This window comes from Ptychodera flava, chromosome 15 (genome assembly GCF_041260155.1).
Source record: "Ptychodera flava strain L36383 chromosome 15, AS_Pfla_20210202, whole genome shotgun sequence".
NCBI lineage: Eukaryota > Metazoa > Hemichordata > Enteropneusta > Ptychoderidae > Ptychodera > Ptychodera flava.
This window is the reverse complement of record NC_091942.1, coordinates 40,050,445-40,077,832: the sequence shown is the minus strand read 5'-3', so window position 1 is coordinate 40,077,832 and position 27,388 is coordinate 40,050,445. Positions and strand designations below refer to the sequence as shown.

At 37.1% G+C, this 27,388-nt stretch overlaps 1 protein-coding gene across 1 annotated transcript in view; it reads left to right on the top strand.

The window, feature by feature from the left end:
• Positions 1–27,388, top strand: part of LOC139152173 (tRNA-dihydrouridine(16/17) synthase [NAD(P)(+)]-like) — an 83,978-nt gene that overhangs the window by 7,573 nt on the left and 49,017 nt on the right. Inside the window, exons 3-8 of the mRNA XM_070725293.1 lie at positions 4,298–4,530; positions 5,528–5,636; positions 9,307–9,357; positions 10,784–10,979; positions 11,615–11,718; positions 21,482–21,626. Of these exons, the coding sequence (XP_070581394.1) occupies positions 4,298–4,530; positions 5,528–5,636; positions 9,307–9,357; positions 10,784–10,979; positions 11,615–11,718; positions 21,482–21,626 (838 nt within the window). The remainder of the gene's footprint in view (positions 1–4,297; positions 4,531–5,527; positions 5,637–9,306; positions 9,358–10,783; positions 10,980–11,614; positions 11,719–21,481; positions 21,627–27,388) is intronic.

Here is a 27,388-nt window from a genome sequence, read left to right as displayed (position 1 = left end):
TGAAAGTGTTACATGATGCTTTTGATGACCTTGAACTTCTTAAGTTTCAAACATTTGTCTCTTCAGTGTGCTTTCTCTGAGTACGTACAGTCTCAACTTATTCAATAGAACTTACTTACAATGTTAATTTGAAAGTTAAAATGTGCTTGGTTAATAGGATGAAAATACTTATAAAGATAAGCAGCTTAAGATTCTTTATAACCTGACAGATATGCTGTTTTTTCATGACGTAAATCTTGATTTAAGCAAGTCTTGTTTACTTTAATTAGAATGTAATTAACTCTCGTTTATTAGCTACTATAGACTAATATAGTCTATAGAAGCTATTGGGATGGGTATCCATCCAGTGTCCACCATCAGTCTGTATGTATGTCTGTATGTATGTATGTATGTATGTATGTATGTCCGTTTGTGAGGCGTCCGTCCACTCAAATATCTTGAAAACTGCAGTACTTACTGATTTGATATTTGTTGTGTGGATAAAATATATGATTTTGAGAAACTATTTTTTTAATTTGTTGTTATTGTTGAAAATATGCAAATTAGCACCAAAAAAGGCGTTTTTGATAAAAAATCTTCTTCTTCATAACCACTGGTCAGACAGCTTTGTTATTTGGTATACAGGTCCCTAGGGATAACCCAACTTAGATTTGTTAAAATTGTGATGAAATATGCAAATCTGTATTTTTACGGAATTTTTTTTTTCCATTTTTTGTCAGGCCATCCTGAAATGAGCTATCAAAGATATCCACCTTCTTTATCAATACATGTGTCACATAACACAGCAGAGCTCTGTTGACTGTTGAGTCGCTTGTTTTTTCAAAACCGCTGGTCAGACAGCTTTAATATTTGGTTTACAAGTCCCTAGGATGACCTTAGTGAGATAATTAGGATGAAAATACTGATAAAGATAAGCAGCTTAAGATTAAAAATAAAATCAACTGTTGAATCTGTGCAAAGTTGTATCACTGCCATCAAGCAGTGGATGACATCGAATAAACTCCAGTTGAATGACAGTAAAACAGAGGCAATACTTATATCTTCACCCAGACAAGCTGCCAAATCATCTCTTCCTTCATCCATAATTCTTGGCGATTTTGATATAATGTTCACCTCCAGTGTCAAAAACTTAGGAGTCACACTCGACTCTAACATGAATATGTGTGAACATGTGCAGAATATTTGCAAAGCTGCATACATTCAAATTAGACAAATTAGCTCTATTCGTCACTTTCTCTCCGTACAGGCTACTCAAACGTTGGTCTCTGCACTTGTTCTGTCTCGTTTAGATTATTGCAATTGTCTCCTTTCTGGTTGCCCTAAACAGCTTATAGACAAGTTGCAAAGAGTGCAAAATGCTGCCGCTCGTCTCGTCTGTAATGCTAAAAAGTATGATCATGTTCAACCCCTTTTGCAAAAATTACACTGGCTGCCTATTAGTTCTCGTATCCACTACAAAGTTGTATCTACTTGCTTCAATTCACTTGCGGGCACAGGACCGCAATATCTCTCTGAACTTCTACATCAATACACTCCAAAAAGACAACTCCGCTCTTCCTCAGATTCTCGACTTCTCAGTATTCCAAGAGTTTCCACAAAGACTTTTGGCGAGAGATCTTTCTCTTACATTGGCCCTGCATTATGGAACAAACTTCCTTCTGACCTTCGCCACTCCAACTCTACCCTTTCCTTCCGCCGTTCCCTCAAGACTTTTCTCTTTAAACAGTAGTTTAACCTTTTTCGTTACGTAGTCTCCAGTCCCGGTGGTTCAACATGTCCTCTGTTATATTGTATTGTCACTATTGCGCCTAGAGCTCTGTTAAGAGATTAGGCGCACTACAAATGTACTTTATTATTATTATTAGTGAGATAATTTCATACAGTCAGGAAATACTTAATTTTGTATCCATGTCTATAGTAGCTTCAGGGACTTTGGCCCTATGTTTTGATATTGTTGAAAATATGCATATTTGCTCAAAGAAGGCGCTTTTGGTATAAATCTTCTTCTTCATAACTGCTAATCAGATAGCTTTGATATTTGGTATACAGTTTCCAAGGGATGACTCTACTTAGATTTGTATAAATTGTATTTTTAAGGAATTTTTTTGTCATTTTTGATCAAAAATTTATTTCATCAAAACCGCTTATCTGACAGCTTTGATATTTTGGGTATAGGTCCCTAGGGATGACCCATATGAGATGTCTTCAAAATGTGCAGAAATATGCAAATTTATATTTTTAAGACGATTTTTGTCATTTTTGGTCAAAAATTTTTTTTCGCAATAACAAGTCTCATCGTTTTGATATTTGGTATACAGATTTATAGGGATGATTACAATGTCATGTATTCAAATCATGATGAAATCTACAATTTTGTATTTTTTGGATAATTTTGCCAATTATGTCGTGAGATATCGATAAAAACATGTCCACAAAAAAGTAAAAGTTTGAATTCCGGTGGCCCACCTAAATTCAGCTTCCGAACATCGAACGTTCGGCACTGGGGCCATTGCCAACTAAGCTATGGAGTACGAGTCTACGCTTACGCTGCTGTATGCCACAGTACCACTCGCGTCGGTGATCGGTCATGCCCCCTTGGGGAAAGTCGAGTCTTACTGACTCTGAGAAAAAACAGAAAACAAAGTTTGATTCCACCAGAATTCGCATAGGTGACTAGCACAGTTACGTGGGGTTGATACATAGCGGCCGCCGAGTGGTATGCATAGACGCATACCTCGCGCGCGGCGTACTGTGTGGCAGACGACAAAATGTAGTCATCGGAGGCGGCTAATATTTGACACGTAAAAACTGATGTTTATGTGGTATTGGTTAAAAATATAGTACAACTGATTTAGAATAATGAAAACGACAAAAACTAAGGAGAAGTTTTACAAAACTTACCTGAGGTAATGGCATAATGCTGTATATAAACTCTTTGCAGTGGGAAGTAAATTAATTGCGTCGTTCGAACTTATTGTAGAACTCCCTAGAATATCGTCAATCAGCACAACAACAAACCTTCGGGGGATTTCGGGTCAAAATCAGAAACGATCGTAAAACTTCGGGATGTGAAAAATACGCTCGGGAAATGACATGTTTTTATCAATATCTCGCGATCCGCGTGCAGTCGCCACGTCAAATATCGACCGTAGGCATTAAAAAATGTGTTTTAAAAATGTTACCAAGTGGGAGTGCCTCTTTAATGTGATATATATATATATTGAAGTAATGATGGAATCTTCAGTTTTGTATTTTTGCAGCTATTTTTGCCGTTTTTGGTCTGGCCATCTTGAAATGAATTGGCAAAGAAAGTCACCTTCTTCATCCACACATGCGTCACTAATAATTATTCTCTACATAACGTAGCAGAGCTATATTGGCTGTTAGGTTGCTTGTTTCTTCAAAATCGCTGGTCAGACAGCTTTTATATTTGGTATATAGGATGACCTTAGTAAAACAATTTCATATAGTTAGGAAATACTTCATTTTGTGTTTTAAGGGCAATTTTTGCCAGTTCTGAAACACTGAAACAATTCTTCTGCCATAAGAATATTGCAAACTGACCTCTGCACTTGCTATATCTGGTATTATGGTATGTACCTCCTCTATACCATCCATGTCTATAGTAGCTTCAGGGATATTGGCCCTATGTTTCAAAAATATATACTTCTTGAAGAACAGAGAAAGAATTGCTTCTCTCAAGTACAGTCAGTATTATACACTTAGATGATGTGACATGATGCATTTTAGGGACACAGTCATCAACATTATAGATTGATACTTTGAACCATCAAGTGTAAGCATGAAGTTATATTGCAAGAAATGAGCACACCTCTGTTAAGTAACAAACACAGCATAGAAAATAACTCTGCCAGCATATAAATAACAAGTCATACATTTTTACAAAACAGTTATGCACTATGCCGCAAAATGTATTTTTGAAATGGTAAACCTTATTCTACCACAATAATGCTTACGAATGGTTTGCTGGCAAATTCATTGTATTTCACAAGGGATTGCTTTCATCCTTTTCAATGTATAGTGAATATTCAGAAAAGTGTATTGAGGCTATTTCACTGAGTATACTACACCATGTACCTGTTCCAAAGATAGTATAGCCAAGAAATTGTTCTCAGTATATATTTACTAGTTATCTTTATAAACCACATTCGTCATATTATGTATATTAATATAAAAAAAACAGCCACACAGAATGGACTATTCCACCTTCAATGTTTGAGATTCTCCTGGATGATATTCATATAATTTCTAAAGATGGAGTGCTATAATTTTGCAGTGGAGAAGAAAATGGAAAAATATGAATTCTGGGAGAAAGTGCTGAATTCAGCAAGATATGTGGTTGCTCCAATGGTTGACCAAAGTGAGCTAGCATGGCGTATGTTGAGTAGGAAATACGGAGCCCAGTTATGTTACTCTCCAATGTTACATGCATCAGTTTTTATACGAGATGAAGGTTACAGAAAAGAGGCTTTACAATCTTGTCCAGAAGACAGACCTTTGATAATTCAGGTAATTTATGCAAAAGATTTCCTTTTCCTTATTCCTGTCTATCATTAACACAGTGTCTTTATTATGATTATTACTTGACACACACGAGCAATTGCAAGAAGGGGGTATGGGACATCAAAAATGTATTAAACATGTATATAAATTATAATGCTGAATAATTAGAGGTTATAAATGGCAAGTGAGGACCTCTCAGAAGGAAAGTTGGCTTTTTGGTAGGAAACAGCTTGTCACCAAGCAAGGTAATAAATGATTGCTCTTATAATAATCTTTACGGACTTGATACAGGTTTTTGTGGATCAAAGTTGTACGGCAGAAGGGCCTGAGCGTGCAAGGGCCTGTGCTGTACGAACGAGGTTCACAAAACCTGTATCAGGGCCGTAAAGGTTTTATCATATACTTTATGGAATGATAAATATGTTGTCAAAAATATTGTGCAAATATTCGGAGATAGAAATAAATGTGACACAAACATTTATTGCAATTTTTGTAAATTTTTCAGAAAAGTTATGGCCGCATTCCATCGCGTATTGATAATCTGGTGAAAATCTTATGGTTTATCATTGCCAGGTGTGGTTTATTACTTACAATGATATGAGCAGAATGGGTGTAACACATTAATAGTCACAGATCATGTACCGGTACACTAGCTTACCGACAGCCTATGGGATATTTCCATGTGCCATTATGGTACCGGAATCTTTCCTTGTCGATTTTTTCCAGCTGCTTTGCCCGATAGTTATTCAATTGATGAATTAGTATCACTTGTCAAACATTATGGTATTTATTAGGAATGTTAAAGCAGGAAAGTCCACCAATGCCCTCTTCTCCACACCCTTCTCTTCCCCTCAGCAAGTAAATGTCAATAATTTGTATATCTACAGATTTTACAGTTTGCATGATGAATGACATTAACTGGTACAATGTGGCTATTGTACTATTGTAAAATCCTGTTATAATGGTCATATAATACCAATTAAATCTCTTTATTTTCCTGTAGTTTTGTGCTAATGATCCAAATATATTTGTTGAGGCTGCAAAATTAGCCCAGGATCATGCTGATGCCATTGATTTGAACCTTGGTTGTCCTCAATGCATTGCCAAGCGAGGTATGTTAACTTCCTATTTCTTACATTGTGTGTATTATAATTATCATCTTAGCCAACATTCAGCTGAACTAGATTGTCACCAGTTTGTGATGAGTAAATAAACTTTGGTAGATGCTGTGAGATCACCACAAAGTATGCTTCTTTGTAATAAAGTATTAATCTAAATCAAGGCAGACATTGTGTCCATAATTATAGCAATAGCTGAGAAATTATCTGTGGATGTCGTACTGTTTTGTCCCTTGCTTATAAAAGGCCCTGACAAAGAAAATATTTGTCTAGAAAATGCTAACAAGAGAATACCAAGGCACAATATTCTAAGACTGTACAGTAGCGTACAATACAGAGGCGTAAATGTATGTCCCCAGTGTTGATTTGATTTCTTCCTTGGTGACTTTTGACAGTAACCTTTCACCACGGTGACCGTGGTTTGGTCCAAACCAATCAGTAATTATTGATCTATTCACAGAGAACTGGTGTAAACCGGTTAAAGCCGCAATTTTCAATCCCAGGTTCTCGCATTAGTAGAGTTCTCCTCCTAGTCAAACACTTGGCCAGTACGATGTTTGATTTCTATAACATTAATTACACAAACTGATCTCAACCTTTTGGCGCATTTTGCTAATCCTGCAAACAGAGTTTATACAAGTGTTTGATTGACGGTTGGTTCAAATCGCCAACTGTCATTGATTCCCCACCACAAGCACTCGAATTTCCTAAAAAATAGTCTTCCAGTTGCATTAGAATTTGAATATAACCACAGAATTCGATCAGCAGCAGCTTTGTGCTGACCGCTTGGCAGTCTGTCTATGTTTTTGCGCCCGGAAAAACCTAAAAAGTGGCATTTTCTAGAGCGTGTGCCCGTGTGTTGCTTGTTTGGTGTCCACTTACACAATGAAAGCCGCCATAGCTTCGTGCCCTTTTAAAGGGAGGCTCCGCCTTTAAACTTAATTCTCCGAGTACATGATAAACTTAATTCTCTGAGTACATGATCATATTATAGTAAAGACCTGAAGGTGGGCTTACACGTGTATTTTTTTAAACCTGAGGGAATCTGATTAGTCGCCCTGTAAATATTCCTTATCAGCGATCTAAGCGATCTCACGTTTACACGTCATACACAAGGTAAAAATTTAGTTCGGGTCAAGCATAGACCCTCGAGAAAAACGAGGGTCTATGGGTCAAGCGAAAGAAATAACGCCACCAACAATACAGTAGTCTTCATAACAACGTATAGTCGGTACATCGAAACGACAAAAATCAAGCAAGCCCTGACAGAAAACCGGAGTGAACTTGAAAAAGACGAAACACTAAAAAAACTGTTCCAAAACCAACCAATAATCGCATATAGAAAGAACAGAAATAAAGGCGACACACTTATAAGCGCTAGACTTCACAAAAACTACAATAGCTCAAACTCAGGTTCACACGAACCTACGCAAACACAACAAGACCAAACAGTAGACATTCTAGCTTCCCTACCAAACGTAAGTGGAACAACATATTATAAAATAAAAACAATCAACCATTCAACACGTCTCACCAATCAAAAATGAATTTTAAACGACTGATGAAGAAAACTCTGTTTTCGAAACGTAGCGCCAAAGGATCACAGTGTCAGTAGTCTCTCCGCTCCAGTGCGGATTAACACAGGACACGTAGATTACGGGTACGTCTCGCCATGGCCAAGCAACATTTTACATAAAACAGTTAAACATGATATACACTTATATTATACACAATATCATACACAAAACGCAAACAACCCAAATATGAAAGATGTGTGGAGTTGCTTTCCCTTTACTACCAGTTGCTTTCCCTTTACTACCTACAACTCATCGTAAAATGGCATCGTTTTTCTAGCTCTGCCACTACGAGGTTGTTGTCGGACACGGGCTTGAACTGAGCTCGCATCCGTTTGATTTTGTTGTGGCATTGTTCCGCTGTCCTCTCGAGTCCCTTCTCCCTGGCCTTGACAGCGACGACTTCATACACTTGCGGATCTCTCGATGTGCCGTCCATCATACGGATGACATTTTCGTCTCTCCAGATTGACATTAGTAGCCTGATCTCTTCCTGTGGCCAATTGTTGCCGCGATCGCGAGAGCTTACTTGAACACCGTCCATTGTGGTAATGACCGCAAGCCCGAAGACAGGATATAGTTCGGCGTTTAGTTCAGTGTTCTGGTCACATGTGTAAATAGGCCATTGTTTAGTACGGAGCACCGAACCTGGACCAGCCCTCCTACACCGAATTAATTTAGTGACACAGGTTTAAATTTATTCCGGTGTCAACTCCGGACTTAACTCACACGTGTAAACCCCCCTTGAGTTAGGCATCAGATTGTCTTGCTAGGAAATTTGCTAACGAGATTACAGTTTCAATGGACAACAAAAGGCTATGGCACCTCCATAATCCTGTTACAGATTAGATGGAGTCCTTACATTTTATCCAGTACACTGACTTTTTCTGATAACACTGCTGACATACAGCATCAAATAGATCATAACAACCAGTTCAAAATTAATGTTTCCAGGTCATTCTGTAGAAGGCTTAGAAGTTATCAATCAACTTTTTTGATGAGTTTGGACAAAACTAAATAAAATTATAACACACCACATGCTCATTTCATGTTGCATTACACCAGAATATATCATGTGACAAGAAAATAGATACTTGTAGTCCCCACTGAATTGACAAAAGTGACTTCACAGGGTATTTTTGAAAGACTATTTCCCTAGGGAAATAGTTTTTGACCAGATTTGGAAAAGTGTCCAGTCACATTACCATACACATTGTGTCCTCTGCAGCTTTGAAACAAAAGCAGGTGACTAGAACGTGATGAGCGCCTGAGATGAGCGACAAGCCTGCCTCTCTCTAAAACAGCAAGATTTTCCATTCCAACAGCATAGGAACTTGAACAGCTCATTGACGACAAAGATTCAAGTGTAACTAAGGATGTCGCTCGGTAATAGTTTTTGACCAGATTTGGAAAAGTGTCCGGTCACATTACCAACGGTCCCTACACATTGTGTCCTCTGCAGCTTTGAAACAAAAGCAGGTGACTAGAACGTGATTAGCGCCCGAGATGAGCGACAAGCCTGCCTCTCTCTAAAACAGCAAGATTTTCCATTCCAACAGCATAGGAACTTGAACAGCTCATTGACGACAAAGATTCAAGTGTAACTAAGGATGTCGCTCGGTATGCTTAGGATGTTTTTGTGAAGATATTGGTAATACTGTTACTGCTGTGGAGAAATAGTCAAGTGAACTTGTCACAATAGATTGTTGAAGTGCAATATCAACACATATTAAAAAATATAATATAAAACAACGTGAGCGTGTGGCAAATTATAAAACATAAATAACTTGGTCTTTATTTGGGCTATAGCATCTGTGTATCACCCCGCGATGCCATGTGTTACCAGAAACACATTGTTGTACCCCATGGCCTACAGCCTCAGGGAATAGTGATGTGTTTCTGGTAATGCACAGCCCCTCGGGGTAATAAATGGGCACTATACCCTCATGACCAGGTAATAGGTGTTTAATAACTCATGAGTGTTTATAAGACAGAGAGTGTAGTTGTTTTGTATGATCTGAATGTTTGCAAATAATGTGAAGAAGACAAAACCCCAGTGTTAACATGTATCATTGATTTCATTACTACAGGACATTATGGTGCATTTCTACAAGATGACTGGGACCTCATCCACAAAATGTGTAAGTTTACCAACATTTTGATAGTACGATCAGTTTCTCAACATATTTTATCATGGCGGTATTATATAAGGGAAGGAGTCACAATGCCTTTGTAAAGCTTCAATCATTCCATGACGTGTATAGCTGTAACTTTCTCAGGCCGTTTCTGGCTCTGCTAAGGCTATTTAACATACATTGTTAATATTTCATAAACGAAGTTTTGCTGTTTGGCAATTTACTGCAGGTTCTTGGTAACTTCCAGATAATGGCCTAACAAGTTAACAACAGCAAGTTACCTTGAAAACACGGCAAAACCTCCAGACTATTTAACTGCTAAATGCTTGGTTTGCCGTGGTCTGCACTACTTGCAATATAGCTGATCACAAAGATTTTTTTTTTAAATTGATCATTTATGTGATTTTAATACTTTTTATTAGAGTTATCAAAAAAGTTTTAATACATGCCTTATTACATCTGAGAAAAACAAATTGTCTTACATTACAAAAGCCAATAAAATATATTATATTGAACATTCATCATACGTTATCATTATCATGTGTCATGTCTGTTGTGCATGGGTCTCGGTGGATATTAGAACTGTAAATTACCCACTTCTTATTATGTGCAAACATTTTCTCTCTTATAAAGGCAATGTGAAATTCAGTTTTTTGTACAGAGTTATCATCAAAGATTACATGTTGAAATTTGTTGAAATACTAGAGAAAGTTGAGGCACAATGAGGCAATCAATGAAAAGATAAAGTTGAACATTCCATGAATTCAGAGAAGAGAAAAAAAACCAAAAGAGCTATAACTTTACCAAAAATTAGTTGAGGCTCACATATCTGGGATCAACTTAATTGCAGAATCATGCTCTGTCAAAAGTAAGTTTTGTTTATGTCTCCTGACCCCTGTAGTCAATTGTGCACCACCCATTTTCACTAGGGTTCAAAGGTTAGAGCCTACATGTAAATATCAAAACAGAATAAATTGAAGAAATAGAATTCAGCAGACCATTGCGCCAAGTGGTATGCTGTTGTCTAATTGTGGGGTAAACGCCTTGGCTTACAGACTTGTGAACCTTCAGGGTTTGGGTTTCTATAAATAATTCATAATGACGACGGCCTTATAAATACGCATGAACAGCAGACAGTTTTCCCTGGCAGTTTTCGTAGAGACCATGTTGCAACCATTGAATTATGTTCTGTAATCTGTATTACAGTGATTAAGGGAATTTATTTCAAAAATGTTCAATGTGGTAACTTTTTAGCTTACAGTACAAAATGTACAAAGTTATTTTGAGACCTGTTTTCCTTCAATTGCCACTTATTTCAGAGGAGGAGACCCACTATGCCCCCCTGTTCTTGCAATCTGAGATCAAATATCTCTTTTACAATAACAAAGTATTGAATCTACTGTCAAAATCTTCAATGTATTGTTTTTCACAGTAAGCCATGCTTCAAAGAGCTTGAAGGTCCCTGTCACTTGTAAGATACGGGTTTTTAAAGATTTAGAAAAGACTGTAAAATATGCAAAGATGCTTGAGAAAACTGGTATTTCATTAATAACTGTACACGGCAGAACAAGAGATATGAAAGGTGCTACTACGGGGTTAGCTGATTGGAATTACATCAAAGCTGTCAAGTAAGTGCATATTTTTGGATCTTTTTACTACATTTGTTTATTAATGCATCTTGATAATGAAAGTCTAAAACTTTTTCTCTTACTTTGGCCAGGTAAGTCTCTTTAAATTCTTGTAAACTATGTGTGGATGTACGTCCGTCCACATCAAAAACTCCTAAACCACAGCACATACCATCTTAGTATTTGGTGTACAGGTGCACCTAGGGATGGAGATGTAAATTTGTTCAAATGAACATGTCAGTGTCAAAATACACAAATGAGGTGAAAAAAAGGAAAATCCTGCAAAGTGCTAAAACTCTGTAACCGCTGGCCAGATTTGGTTGAAACTTGGTATGCATACCCTCCTCTATAGGCAAGTATACTCTCACCTTCTGTACAATTCATTCCATAGCTCTCAACTATCTCACACATTGCTCAACTATCTCACACATTGTTCTACAATCTGGTGCAAAATAATCGCTATCATACCAATTTATAATCCGATAACACTAGGTCAGAATTCATAATACAATAGTTGGCCTTTACATTGTCATTGTTATGTCAGATTTGTTATTGCAAAGCAAAATTTTCTCACAAGCTGGTGATGAGATTATTGACTAGCTTAGTTAACCATAATCCTTTGTTTCACTTTTCAGGCAAAATGTGTATATTCCAGTATTTGCTAATGGTAATATTCAGTACCTTAGTGACGTGAAACAATGCATGGATGAAACAGGGGCTGATGGTGTAATGTCAGCAGGTAAATGATCCATTCAGTCATCAATCAAAGTATTTCAATAGATGCTTGAAAACAACTTGTTAAATGCTATCTATGAAGATTTTTTTTATTGTTACTAGTTGCAAACACAAAACCATGTCATGGATCTTTCAGATGAAAGAAGCCTTGTTATCTTTCGAAGTTGGTAAGCTCTTCAAACAGTGACTCCAGAGATCAGATATTAAATGGCCAGCTGTACATATCTAAACAGTGACCACTGCCATGAAAAATATTTTATCGTCACAAATATACCAAAACATCAAAAAGAAAGAGAATATGATAAAAAAGGCTATAAATTTGGGCAGATGATTTCTATCATCAAATTATTATTACCAATCATCCACTCTATTCACTCAAGTTCATGCCGGGCTGTGTGTATTTGCATAACATAACAATTATTGTGCAAATACGCACAGCCTAAGTATGAAAAATTAACGCGAGTTATAATTGTCAAAAAATGGCTTTTCCAGAATAAGCGACCCCAAAGCTAGCACATATGCCTTGGTAAACTTCTCCTTTAATTGATACGCATATGATATTTACCCATATTTTGAATTTTTTGCTACTATAGACTATAGTCTATGGAAGCTATTGGGATGGGTATCCGTCTGGCGCCCTGCATCAGTCTGTATGTATGTATGTATGTATATGTATGTCCGTTTGTGAGGATGTCCGTCAACTCAAATATCTCGAGAACTGCTGTACTTACAGATTTGATGTTTGTTGTGTGGATGCAAAATATGATTATGAGAAGCTATCTTTTTAGCACGGATGACGTAGTCAGCAGGGCTATACCGGTAGTTGTGGTGTCAAATTCCGTAGAGTAGGCTGTCTGTCTGTCTGTGTGGATGGATGGATGTAGACATTTGGTGTCCGTAAACCGTTTAAACTGACAAACCGCTTAACATTTTGGATTGAAAGTTTGTGACGGTCTAACTTGGTACACGAAGATGGGGATTTGTTCAAATGAAGTTGATTGGAGGATTCCATCGAGAGTTATTGATTTTAGAATGATTATTTTCCGTATTTTTCTAGGGTTTTCAAATCACGTGACTTAGTGTTTGATTTGGGGGGTTGACTGTGAACAGTCTCCATGCATAGCTTCATACAGTACACGGTTGAGAATTGAATATATTTAATTCAGTGTAAATAAACATGAATTTACCAAATCACGCTGTTCTTGTTATTTTTCGTTAAATGTAATATTGGTTCTGAGGTTGTCAGATGAGAGCGAAAAGCGTGTCTAGCCGCGATTGACAGCGCGGACGTGTACATGATGATGCACATTATTGTTTCTGATGAAGGCCAAGGCGGGTTTGGCGCCTGATCAGTGTTCCCGCTAAAGGCTTATTTGCGCGCTAGTTGCGCAGTGTCTCTGATTGCTCTCGCAGTGAAATTTCATGTTTTGCGCAACTTTAGCTGGTTTAGTGTCAGTCATTTCAAACGGTATTACTTTTGGCAATGATAACTCAGGGCGAAATGTACGATCTCTGCGCGGATTTAAACGATTTTACTTCCGCGTTTCGAGTTTAGCGCCCGTTGGTGGCGCAGTTGCCACCTACGTTCATTGTACGTTGTGACTACATACCTCTATAAATTAGCAGATGGACATGGCTAGGGCTGCCCCTGTGAGGCAATCAGGCGTATCTCATGAGGTCTTCAAATGATCAAGATGAAGTTCAAAGTGTCGCGACAGATAATAAAGTGATCCCGAATCCACTGCTAAACGAAGAGCTGGCATAGTAGGGGACGTTTTTGGACTTCATGGCAGACGTCAGTTGGAACATTTCACTTACGACAGTCAGCAACACAGTAGCTTGCGAGTGAGTTATCGATATATTCACTGAATTTTCAAAACATTTGTGAGATATGTCATTCATTATTCTCGCCAAATTTACACGTTTGAGATCGTTTAGTAGTAATTGATTTGCACGTTTCGTAGCACATAGTGGCACATCATTTGCTAGAATTCAGTCATTGCAAGAAGTTTGTAGTAGGATCGGACATACCCACGGACTACAACGTAGTGACGTTTTACTTAAAGTCGGTAACTTGCAAGTGAGTATCGATACATTCACTGAATTTTCAAAACATTTGTGAGATATGTCGTTCATTATTTTCCCCAAATTTACACGTTTGAGATCGTTTAGTAGCAATTGATTTGCACGTTTCGTAGCATATAGGGGCACATCATCTGCTAGAATTCAGTCAAGAAGTTTGTAGTAGGATCGGACATACCTACGTACTACAAGGTAGTGACATTACTGATAGTTAGGCATAGCCCACCAGCTGAAGGCCACTAGCTTGTGATGAACTAAATAATTTCTTTCGCATGCAGAATATCAATTTTCATACCCAAAGATTTTGTTTTGTTGTTGCATAGAGTAACTAGGGTTTGAGTGGCTGTTTTATCACTGTTAATGTTAATTTTTAATCACTTCATTTTTTGTGCCAACGTTATTTGTGATTGATCTGTTTAATTGTAGAACCGGTAGAAGATCTAGTACCAGATAGAGACCACTATGAGTGAATATTAAAGGCATAGGGCGTCATGGCGCATTGCAATGCATTTTGGGTAATCAAGGTTAAAATTGTATATAATGCCACCTACGACAGCACATTGCAATGCATTTTGGGTAATCTACACGGCACCACCAAGAAGGCCTGACCCCCAAGCTTAAAATTGAGCATAGCGCCCCCTACGATGGTAGTCCATGAAAACAAGGACCAAAACGAGTTTCACACCTGATCCCTATGGCATATTCATAGACTTTCAAAATTACAATTGTTAAGATTTTGCTGCATGACTTGTGCACATTATGAAGTCACATATAAAAAGGTATTTATAAATGATTTTCAATTCGCCATGCTGTGTGAATTTACTTTTAATTTTAAGCAAATAATAGTTCCAATATCAGACGTAACAGACGCCATTTCTCTGGCAGTTTGTCTAGTATAACAATATATACAGAACGGCTATATGGATTTCAGTCAAATTTGATACAGAAGTTTAGTTACCAAATGAACAAAACTCGTCACCTTTTCATTCATGTGGGCTACATATTAATAATTTTATCAAAATTCTAATTTATCTGTTACATATTACTCAGGGGAGCATCAAAATGACCAAAGTTTGTCACGTACCAAGGTTTACTGCACCAAAAATAAAGTTTCTTGTAAAATATTTGTAATGTTCTGCTTTGAGTGAGTTGCACCATAGCAACTAGTGATTACGTATACTTCAGTTAGCACAACAACATCAATAATATTCCAAATGAAATTAAAGTCACCAAAATAATATCAAAAATGAGCGACTTTGTCCCTTTAATGTGCTTGCATTGCAACTTTTCCAGGCCTTTGTGCTAAACTCCCCCCAAATTAATACTCCTGATACCGTCACCCATGCTACAGCGACTTGAGCGCTATGTTTTTACTTTTTGATATTGTTGAAAATATGCAAATTAGTGCAAAAAAAGGCATTGTTGGAAAAAAATCTTCTTCATAGCTGCTGGTCAGACAGCTTTGATATATTGTATACAGGTCCCTAGGGATAACCTAACTTAGATTTGTTCAAATTGTTATGAAATATGCAAATTTGTATTTTTTAAGGAATTTTTTGTCATTTTTGATCAAAAATTTATTTCATCTAAAGCGTTTGCCTGACAGCTTTGATATTTGGTATACAGGTTCATGGGAATGATCAAAATATGATATATTCAAATTATGATGAAATCTACAATTTTGTATTTTTCGGGCAACTTTTGCCATTTTATGGTAAAAATAAGTTATTAGTCCCCACGGACACCGTCTGGGGGACTTATAGGTTTGGTCATGTCCGTCCGTCCGTGCGTCCGTCCGTCCGTTCACGCAGATATCTCAGACATGCCCAGGTCAATTTCTTTCAAACTTTGCACAAGGATAGTACCCTACCCCATACAGATGCACGTCGATTTGTTTCACAATGCGATCAAATTTGGCCGTGTTAGAGGACTTTTTAGTTTTCACCTCCATAGACTCCCATGTATAAGGCAGTCTCCATAGACTCCCATGTATAAGGCAGTCCATAGACTCCCATGTATAAGGCAGTCCATAGACTCCCATGTATAAGGCCAAGAAAAATAAAAATTTAGTTTCTCATCGTATTCATATTGCAAAAAGGATGCAGTGACAGTTTTTAGTCCCCACAGATGAAGTCCAGGGGGCTTATAGATTGGGTCATGTCCGTCCGTGAGTCCATCCGTGAGTCCATCCGTTCATGCAGATATCTCAGATATTTTGACAAAATGTCAAGTGACCTTGGTGACCTTTGACCTCAAATATATATATATATGTCCATAACTCGGTAACCACAAGTGCTACACCCTTCATATATGATATGATGGGACAGCTTATGACGCCACATATTGCACCTCATTAATTATGTGCATATCTAATTTTGAGCGAGCCAATAGAGCTAGAGGTCTGATTTTTGGTATATAGGGATAACTTAGCAATACTATTTTTTTTTCAAAATGTCACGTGACCTCGGTGACCTTTGACCTCAAATATACATATTTGTCCATAACTCAGTAACCACAAGTGGTACACCCTTCATGTATGGTATGATGGGACAGCTTATGACGCCACATATTGTACCTCATTAATTATGTGCATATCTAATTTTGAGCAAACCCATAGAGCTTGATGTCTGATTTTTGGTATATAGGGATAACTATAGGATAGAAATTTTTTGACCAAGTGTCATGTGACCTCGATGACCTTTGACCTGAAATATACGTTTATGTCGATAAATACGTAACCACAAGTGCTATATTTAGTAGGATGGGAGACCTTATGACAACACAGGCTCTACCTCATTAATTATGCACACATCTAATTCTGGCCAAGGGAATAGAGCTAGAGGTCTGATTTTTGGCATATAGGGATTAATTAGCAATACAATTTTTTTTCAAAATGTCACGTGACTTTATGACGTTTGACCTTGATTATACATATATATGCATAACTCAGTAACCACAAGTTCTATACCCTCATATTCTGATAGGATATTAGACCTTAAGATGTCACATCTTGTACCTCATTATTATGCGCATATGTATTTCTTGGCTGGCCAATACAGCTAGAGGTCTGATCTTTTTGCCCGATTTAGAACCATAACTTAAACATGCCACATGTGTTTCAAATTGGGAACAACGACATAGACCTATGTGCCCATAGATCTCAACATATACACTCCAGTGATACTTCTTCATGACCACATTTCCCTGCCCCATCAAAACTAATACTCCTATTACAAGTGGGGACTATGTCATTGTCAGTGACTTGCTTGACTGATAGCTTTGATATTTGGTATACAGGTTCCTACAGATGAACAAAATATAATATATTGAAATTATATTGAAATCTGCAATTTTGTATTTTTTACACAATTTTTGCTGTTTTAAGTAAAAAAATTTGTTTCTCAAAAACTACTTATTTGATACCTTTGATATTTGGTTTACAGGTTCCTAGGGGCTGTCTCAATGTGATATATTGAAATTGTGATGAAATCTTCAATTTTTGTATTTTTGGGTCAATTTTTGCCATTTTTGGTTAAATTTTTTTTGTCTCAAAAGTTAGTCACATAATGGGAAGGCTCCATTAACTTGGATGGTACCTGAAACCCGAGTTGCTGCCTCTCAACTCGGGTGACAAACAGAAGACTTTTAATCCTCAAAGGTGTTAATGTTCCATTGTTGCGTTTATCTTATCCAGCTGGTGCTATGATAGGAACGTCAGGGCTGTAACGACTCACTCAATACCACGGGCATGCACATATGCTTGCACATTGAACTATGTTGACAGAAAAAAGTGAACCCCACTTTTCAATGCAAGTAATCTAGTTTCTTGTTTAATTTAGGCTCTAAACTAAGTTTTAGAAATATGGTGAAACTAAATATCGTTCTTCGTTCATTTTCATTCAAGTTTCCTATTTTCGGACGCTTCACTTCAGTAATGCGCATTGATCATATATGCAAATGTGATCAGAACAGCATGGAACGTTCTTTCCACGTGTCCAGCTTTTTCATGCACATGCAAACAACGTAACGTGTCCTTACTCCAAGAACTGTGCATATCCTGTGACATCTCCGATAAAAAGAACGAAATCAATGAATTGCTAGCCAGAAACCGTTTGTAACAGTATTGCCACTCTTATATATAAGAAAGGAGAAATGGTAGAGGCAGTTGACGAGGCTGGCCGGTGGACGGTAGCATGAGTAATTGACTGTGACACAGAGCCAGAAGACAATGGAAAAATTACAGTGACTCTCCCAGGGTGGAGTAGAAAATTCAATATGACTGTTTCTCCCAAAGTTAAAAGACAAATCCTACTCTTACGCAGAAAATCAAAGTTTTCAAGCGTAGACTTTCCCTTCCGCTTAACCACGGCCCCTCCACAAAACGCGATGTCGATCGACTTGAATATTGACACTATGATCGACCATGGATGGATTGACGTGGCGTTTCAAAAGTATGAAAAATGAGACTCAGTAACTTTTGGTCGCTTTACATTTGATCAAAAACCTACCAAACCCATCAGACAAGGCCCTACTCTTACGCAGAAAACCAAAGCTCTCAAGCGTCGACTTTCTCTTCCGCGTTTGACTTTCTTCTCTTTCGCGTTTGAGAGAAACAAACGTCGGCTTTATTCGGAAACGGTCGGCTATTCGCGGGCGTAACGTCAGTCCTATGGTAAGCTACACCCGATGTGAACGTCGGAATAATTCGGGCTGTAGTCAGGAAAGCAAGGTTGACCTTGAGAGCGATTCCCAGTACAGTATAACACGTTCGCAGATTGCGGTACTACAGGCTGATTCTAGATAGCAACAAGTTCACCGCGTAAATTGCTAGACTTCATATAGCCACATCGGCACTTCTGAAATGTTATCTCCGGCTTGCAAGACAACAAAAATATCAAAATATTATTATCAAAACCAGAATTTCGAGGCTAGAGAGCGAAACATTACTGAAAAGTAGCTGGCCAAAATACGGAAGTAGCCGGTCAATTTGGCCAGCATCCCGCTAAAAATGAACACGCTGCAAACAGAGAGGCTTGTTGCGATGGACAAGTAGCCTTTGGCTTTTGACCAGAAAAACAAGTGAGTGTTCATTGATAATTCAAAGACTGCATCCGTTGACACCAAAGGTTGCTCGTGACTTTCATTGCATCGCATGCACCTTTCCACAATGCCACTCATTGAGTCTGCACTGAAATTGAAAGAGTACGTTTTAGTAAAAGTCCTGTTTTGTTGTGCTGGTTTTCGCTACTGTACTTTCTTTTATAGGGATATAAACATTCATTCAAAGCAAAAAATCTTCAGTTTGTCTCCTTTCGATCGTACAGAGATATTGTGTGACAGGAAAACTTTAGTTCAAAGGGCAATGATCTTTGTGAACGTACCCTCAACCAGCTTAAATAGCTTTTCGTATGCAAAATCAGCGTACGTTAATTAACTGCTGGTATTGTTTAAACAGCATTTTATTGAAAGGGATTCTATAGTACCATTGTTTTTGTAAACTCTTCATGCAATTTTATGAACTAAATGATGACCTCAAAGTAACAGCAAGTGCTGGACGGCACTTTTAACGCTGGTCGGAAATCTCCTGAGTGCGACCGGCGTGGGACATGCTAAAAAGTAGTTCCGGCAGTGCTAATGTTTTGTTTACACTAAAAGATATTCTATTCGCATATGTTGACATAGAGATTAATCCTCTGATAACCAACTCAGGTTAGTCGGGCACTTCTAAGTTAATGGAGCGTTCCCCTAATGATCTGATAGCTTTGATATTTGGTATACAGGTTCCTAGGGTTTAGATTACTGTTATATATTGAAATTATGATGAAATCTTCAATTTAACATTTTTGCAGCTAATTTTGCCATTTTTGGTTAGGCTCTCTTGAAATGAGCTATCAAAGATATCCACCTTCGTCATCAATACATGTGTCACAGAAAGTCATTCTCTACATACACAGCAGAGCTCTGTTGACTGTTAGGTCGCTTGGTTTTTTCAAAAAACCGCTGGTCAGACAGCTGTAATATTTGGTAAACAGGTCCTCAGGATGACTTTAGTGAGATAATTTCATACATTCAGGAAATACTTTATTTTGTATCCATGTCTATAGTAGCTTCAGGGACATTGGCCCTATGTTTTACCATTTGTACATTGATTTCATGTACCTTCTTGCAAAAACTGTTATTGAGGAGCTTAATAGTATGTTAACATCCCCACCATATATTACATTCATAGACAACCAGCAAACACACAACTCAAATGATCCATGATATTTGTACGTCCTAAAATTGAAAGACTTGATGTGTGGCTTCCCTTTGCACACCTAAATCACTTAAAAGGGAGACTAAGTATTTTGCTGCCAAAGAAAAACAAACATAAATGTTTCATTGATAGGCTGGTAAAACCATAGTGGTTTGTCTGAAAAAGAAGATGAAAAAGCAAGAAATTCTCATTACTGTTGTTAAAATCACGGATGAGCAACAAATGTTTTTTTGCTTCACCTAAGGCAAATGCATTGTTCATAGATCATTCCAGCTGTCTTCTGTTTTCACATTTGTTAAATGTTTCATGTTTTTTATTAACTCGCATTTGGCATATGTATATATACCATAGATAGGTTATCTTATAAGGTGAATCAGTTCATTTGCATCTCATTTGCATATGTATGTATGTGTATGTATGTCCCTCCCCGTCAAAACTCCTAAACTGCAGCACCTACAGTCTTAGTATTTGGTGTACAGGTGCACCTAGGGGTGGAGATGTTAAAATTTGTTCAAATTAACAGGTCAGTGTTATAAATATGCAAATGAGGAGAAAAAGGAAAAAATCCTGCAAATTGCTAAAACTCAGTAATCGTTGGTCAGATTGGGTTGAAACTTGGCATGCAGGTTCCTTTAGGTATTCTTAAAATAAGTGTGTACATATTGAGGTTAAATTTGCATGTTTGTATTTTTGGGGGTAATTTTTTCAGTTTTAAGTAAAAAAAATCTTCTCTGAAACCGCTTGTCCGATTGCTTCAAAAGTTTGTATTCGTGTTCCTAGGGATGACCTCAGTCAAGTTTGTACAAATTGTATTGAAATTTTCATATTTGTAATTTTGGGGGAATTTTCACAATTTTTGGTCAAAAAATTTTTATCCGAAAATACTGATGTGATAGTTTTGATATTTGGTATACAGGTTTCTAAGGTTGATCATAACGTGATGTATTCATATTCTGATGAAATCTGCAATTTTGTATTTTTGGTGCAATTTCTCTCAGTGGAAGCTCTAAAGAATGCCCATTCTTACATGTTGCCTTGAATAGTCTCCTATTGTGCAACCATAGACCTTAGAGAAACCAATATTGTCTGCATTCATTCTATGCAATGTAATATTATAAGAGGACACATTTGGTTTGGTATGGCAGATTGTATCAGTAATTATGATGTACTGGGTTGCATGATGTTGCGTAAGTGTGTATAATCAGCGGTTGCAAATGTTGCCAACCATTTCATACTTCAATGGACAGCGCATCAAATCTTTTTCAAATGCACTTGACTATGAATATCACAAGCTCAAGTTCCATAAAAGCTATTAAATATTGTGTATACACTCACTCTAGCTTGCCACATGTAACCAAATGTGAACACAGTGTCATTGACGCTATTTTGTTTTCAATTGTAAAATGTAACATTTGGTATTTCATTTCAGAGGGTAACCTTCACAACCCAGCCTTATTCAGTGGAATTCAACCTTTAGTATCAGATATATCGGAACAGTATCTAGAGCTTGTGAAGAAATATCCGTGTGGTCTCTCCTCTGTACGGGGACATATGTTTAAATTGTGGCATCACATGTGAGTATGTACATTATGCAAAAAGTGCAATACTGATTTTGTTAAGAATTCTAGGTGGCCTACTTCATAGCAGTTTAACTTGTTACATTTATGCAAGAAATGCTTCAAACTGCTGACATTCATACTCCAACATGTAATAGTGTATCTGGACGTGTAACCTCGTCAAGAGACAAGCTTGTACAGAAGGTATAATTCAAGACAGTGTTGTTTAACCCTTCACCCTGCCTGATTTCCCTGTAGCCAATTTTTCAAAACAGTGTGGTTTAACCTTTCACCCTGATTTCTCTGTAGCTAATTAGTCCCCACAGACACCGTCCGGGGGGACTTATAGGTTTGGTAATGTCCGTGCGTCCGTGCGTCCGTCCATGCGTGCGTCCGTGCGTGTATCCATCCGTTCACGCAGATATCTCAGAGATGCCTGGAGCAATTTCATTCAAACGTGGTACAAGGATTACTTCATATGTCATACATATGCATGTCGATTTTGTTTTGTGATACGATCCAATATGGCCGCCAGGCGGCCATTTTATTACGATTTTTTCATGTACAGAGCCATAACTCAGACATGTTTCAACTGATTTTATTCAAAGTTGGTACAAGGACATTGACCAATGTCATAGATATGCATGTCAATTTGTTTTGTGATACAATCCAATATGGCTGCCGTGCGGCCATTTTGTTACAATTTTTTCATGTACAAAGCCATAACTCGGGCATATCTCAACCGATTTTATTCAAAGTTGGTACAAGGACATTGACCTGAGTCATACATATTCACGTCGATTTGTTTTGTGATACGATCCAATATGGCTACCAGGCAGCCATTTTATAACGATTTTTTCATGTACAGAGCCATAACTCAGACATGTTTCAACCGATTTTATTCAAAGTTTGTACAAGGACATTGACCAATGTCATAGATATGCATGTCAATTTGTTTTGTGATACAATCCAATATGGCTGCCGTGGGGCCATTTTGTTACAATATTTTCATGTACAAAGCCATAACTCAGACATGTATCAAGCGAATTTATTCAAAGTTGGTACAAGGAGATTGACTAATGTCATAGATATGCATGTCAATTTGTTTTGTGATACGATCCAATATGGCTACCAGGCAGCCATTTTATTACGATTTTTAGCTACTATAGACTATAGTCTATAGAAGCTATTGGGATGGGTATCCGTCCGGCGTCCGTCGTCAGTCTGTATGTATGTATGTATGTATGTATGTATGTATGTATGTATGTATGTATGTCCGTTTGTGAGGCGTCCGTCCACTCAAATATCTTGAGAACCGCAGTACTTACTGATTTGATATTTGTTGCGTAGATGAAAAATATGATTTTGAGAAACTGTTTTTTTTAATTTTTTGATATTGTTGAAAATAGGCAAATTAATGCCAAAAAAGGCGTTTTTAGTAAAAAATCTTCTTCTTTATAACCGCTGGTCAGACAGCTTTGTTATTTGGTATACAGGTCCCTAGGGACAACCCAACTTGGATTTGTTCAAATTGTGATGAAATATGCAGATGTGTATTTTTAAGGAATTTTTTTGGTCATTTTTGATTATAGTTTGACTTACATTGTACGTATTCTTGTACTGTATAAACCCTATCAATTCACCCAGAAAAAAATAATTAATATGATTTTAAATAATTGAATTAATTAGGAAATCATCAAAGCCGAAGTAATTTTAGTGTAGAATTATCAGAAAGTTCAACTTTTTCTGACAGTTCATAGTGAAATGCTTACCATCTTGGAGGATTAAAACATGTAAGGCCAGGAAGAAAAAATAAATTGTTCATCGGAATCGCCGCTTCTACTTTGGCATATTTGGAAATTTTATTTTTTTTTTTGATCGCGGCAAATTCTTACTTCCGCATTACAAATATGTTTAGTACTGCCGCTGGCGGCGCCCTACACTTTGTCGGGTTTTCGCGGGCACGGGATTTTTAATGAGAATTTCTACGTGTTTGTACGGACTTAGTTGACCGCCAACACGTTGTTGTGACGTCTGAATTTGGCGAATCACGACGCAAAGTGGGTCGATTTGGTTAGGTTAGTACATGTCACATCATGAGTATTAATTTGATCGCCAACATTCGACGTGATGGCCAACAGTTAATTCTAAAGACGCTATTCAGTGTTTGTCCTGATATTACGTTCGGCGATTTGTTCAACAAGATCGTGACAGCAGATGGACGGTGCATCCGATTGAATGAAAATTGCATCGAAAGTATAAAAAATGACGGCAATGACAAAACACATGGTTGCGTCGATGTTAAAGTACGATCTGAATGATGACTATATAACTTCACTCCGATCACAGTACAGTGTTGTTAGACCATTGTGTAAACTGTGTAGAGACAGTGCAGACAGTGGTAAAGAGGTCAAAACATGGGGCCAAAGTAAAATGAAAAAACTCAGATGCTAGGTCCCACCAGGACAATATTAAAGGACAATACTGAATTGTTGGATTTCAGTGATTTGCTGTACTTTCAGTTTTATTCTGAGAGAATGTTGAAACATTCAGAATATGTTGTGCAAACACTAACTGTGAATGTAATGGCCTATGTTATTGTTGGCAAAGATAGTCTTGAATTCAGTTACCAGTATCAGTGTTTCTTGTCTGAGATATTTCTGGTAAAAAGGGAAACAATTATCTTGCCTTTTCTGCATCTGTGCAAAAATGCCAGAGAACCGCGTTTACCTTCGGCCTAAAAAAAATTTAAAAAAAATTTTCGCTCGCCGCTCCTGGAACTTGGTCCAAAAAATCCGATGAACAAGATTTTTTTTTCTCTGGCCTAAAGGCAACTTTCCGGAATCCAACTTTGACATATTCTGAACCGTCATTTATTGTGCCCTGTATGTTATTTAAAGAAATTGCTCAAAATAGTTTGTCATGATAGGGTGGTCAAATAAATAGAGATAGAGAAAGTTCTAATTTCAATTTATGGTTGACTTGGTAAGGATAAAATAAAATACTTTTTGAGGAAAAAAAAAAAGTGGTCAATTAAAAGAGTGGTCAAAGTGATAGGGTTTTTATGGTAAAGCTGGGCTGTAAGATTCCTCATGTGCTATTTATAGCAATTATGCAATCTGTGTAAACAGTGCAATGAAAGTGTTACATGATGCTTTTGATGACCTTGAACTTCTTAAGTTTCAAACATTTGTCTCTTCAGCATGCTTTCTCTAAGTACGTACAGTCTCAATTTATTCAACAGAACTTACTTACAATGTTAATTTGAAAGTTAAAATGTGCTTGGTTGATAGGATGAAAATACTGATAAAAAGATTCTTTATAACCTGACAGATACTTGTTTCTTATGACGAAAATCTTGATTTAGGCAAGTCTTGTTTACTTTAATTAGAATGTAATTAACTCTCGTTTATTAGCTACTATAGACTAATATAGTCTATAGAAGCTATTTGGATGGGTATCCATCAGGAGTGCACTGTATGTATGTATGCATGTATGTATGTCCGTTTGTGGGGCGTCCGTCCACTCAAATATCTTGAGAACTGCAGTACTTACTGATTTAATATTTGTTGTGTGGATAAAATATATGATTTTGAGAAACTCATTTTATTAATATTTGATATTGTTGAAAATATGCAAATTAGCACCAAAAAAGGCGTTTTTGGTAAAAGATCTTTTTCATAACCACTGATCAGACAGCTTTGTTATTTGGTATACAGGTCCCTAGGGATAACCCAACTTAGATTTGTTAAAATTGTGATGAAATATGCAAATCTGTATTTTTACGGAAATTTTTTTTCCATTTTGGTCAGGCCATCCTGAAATGAGCTATCAAAGATATCCACCCTCTTCATCAATACATGTGTCACAAAAGGTTATTCTCTACATAACACAGCAGAGCTCTGTCAACTGTGTAGTCGCTTGTTTTTTCAAAACCGCTGGTCAGACAGCTTTAATATTTGGTTTACAGGTCCCTAGGATGACCTTAGTGAGATAATTTCATACAGTCAGGAAATACTTAATTTTGTATCCATGTCTATAGTAGCTTCAGGGACTTTGGCCCTATGTTTTGATGTACAGAGCCATAACTCAGCATATCTCAACCAATTTTATTCAAAGTTTGTACAAGGACATTGACCAATGTCATAGATATGCATGTCAATTTGTTTTGTGATACAATCCAATATGGCTGCCGTGGGGCCATTTTGTTACAATATTTTCATGTACAAAGCCATAACTCAGACATGTATCAAGCGAATTTATTCAAAGTTGGTACAAGGAGATTGACTAATGTCATAGATATGCATGTCAATTTGTTTTGTGATACGATCCAATATGGCTGCCGTGCGGCCAATTTTTTTCAATTTTTTCATGTACAAAGCCATAACTCGGGCATATCTCAACCGACTTTATTCAAAGTTGGTACAAGGACATTGACCTGAGTAATACATATTCACGTCGATTTGTTTTGTGATACGATCCAATATGGCCGCCAGGCAGCCATTTTATTAAGATTTTTTGATGTACAGAGCCATAACTCAAGCATATCTCAACCAATTTTATTCAAAGTTTGTACAAGGACATTGACCAATGTCATAGATATGCATGTCAATTTGTTTTGTGATACAATCCAATATGGCTGCCGTGGGGCCATTTTGTTACAATATTTTCATGTACAAAGCCATAACTCAGACATGTATCAAGCGAATTTATTCAAAGTTGGTACAAGGAGATTGACTAATGTCATAGATATGTACGTCAATTTGTTTCATGATATTATCCAATATGGCCGCCAGGCAGCCATTTTATAACGATATTTTCATGTACAGAGCCATAACTCAGGCATATCTCAACCAATTTTATTCAAAGTTGGTACAAGGACATTTCATAGATATGCTCGTCAATTTGTTTCACGTCATGTAGCAGTATCATGTCAATTATTGAAGTTTCGTAATTAGGCTAATATGTCAAGAAACGCTGCATCAAATTTCATGAAACTTTGTACAGATGTTAAGCTCACATTGCTTTAACATTGAAAAAGATATTTATCAGTGTCATATTAATTAATTTGTAATTGCATATGTAATGAACTTTCCTAATTAGAGTGATCTATCCACAAATTAATACAACGTCAAATTTGATGAAATTTGATACAGATGTTGATCTCATAGTGTTGTAAATACTGCATCAAACTTTATGAAATATGGTACTGGTGATAATCTGTTAGTGTAAGGATAGTATGCAAAAATGTTTTGCAACATCCTGTTGATTAATTCCTAGTTGACTCATTTAATGAACTTTAAGATGGTAGCCTACATTGGTTTTATGTTTCTATCACCATGGAACTCATTCTTCGCCATTGAGCGCCATCTGTATCAAAGTATTTTTATCACAGACCTAATTAATGAAGAGGACTCTATCCTCTCTGAGGACTTGTAATCAAAGTACCCATTAACAAGTGGGGACTGTGTCATCAACGATGACTTGTTATTCAAAACAGTGTGGTTTAACCTTTCACCCTGATTTCCCTGTAGCTAATTCCACACTCTATAAACAACTATCTGAATCTGAATCTGAATAAATACGTTGAAGGACCAGAATTCTGGTATATCATCAACGGGAAAAAGAGGGCACAAAGAGGTCAGCTAGTAACACTGGAGGGCTGCCTTAAAGGCATCCACCGTACTAGCATTTACAATATCTTCATCTAGATTGTTCCAATCAACAATAGTTCTCGGGAATAAAGAATATTTATAAAGATCTGTATTACTGTGAGGTAA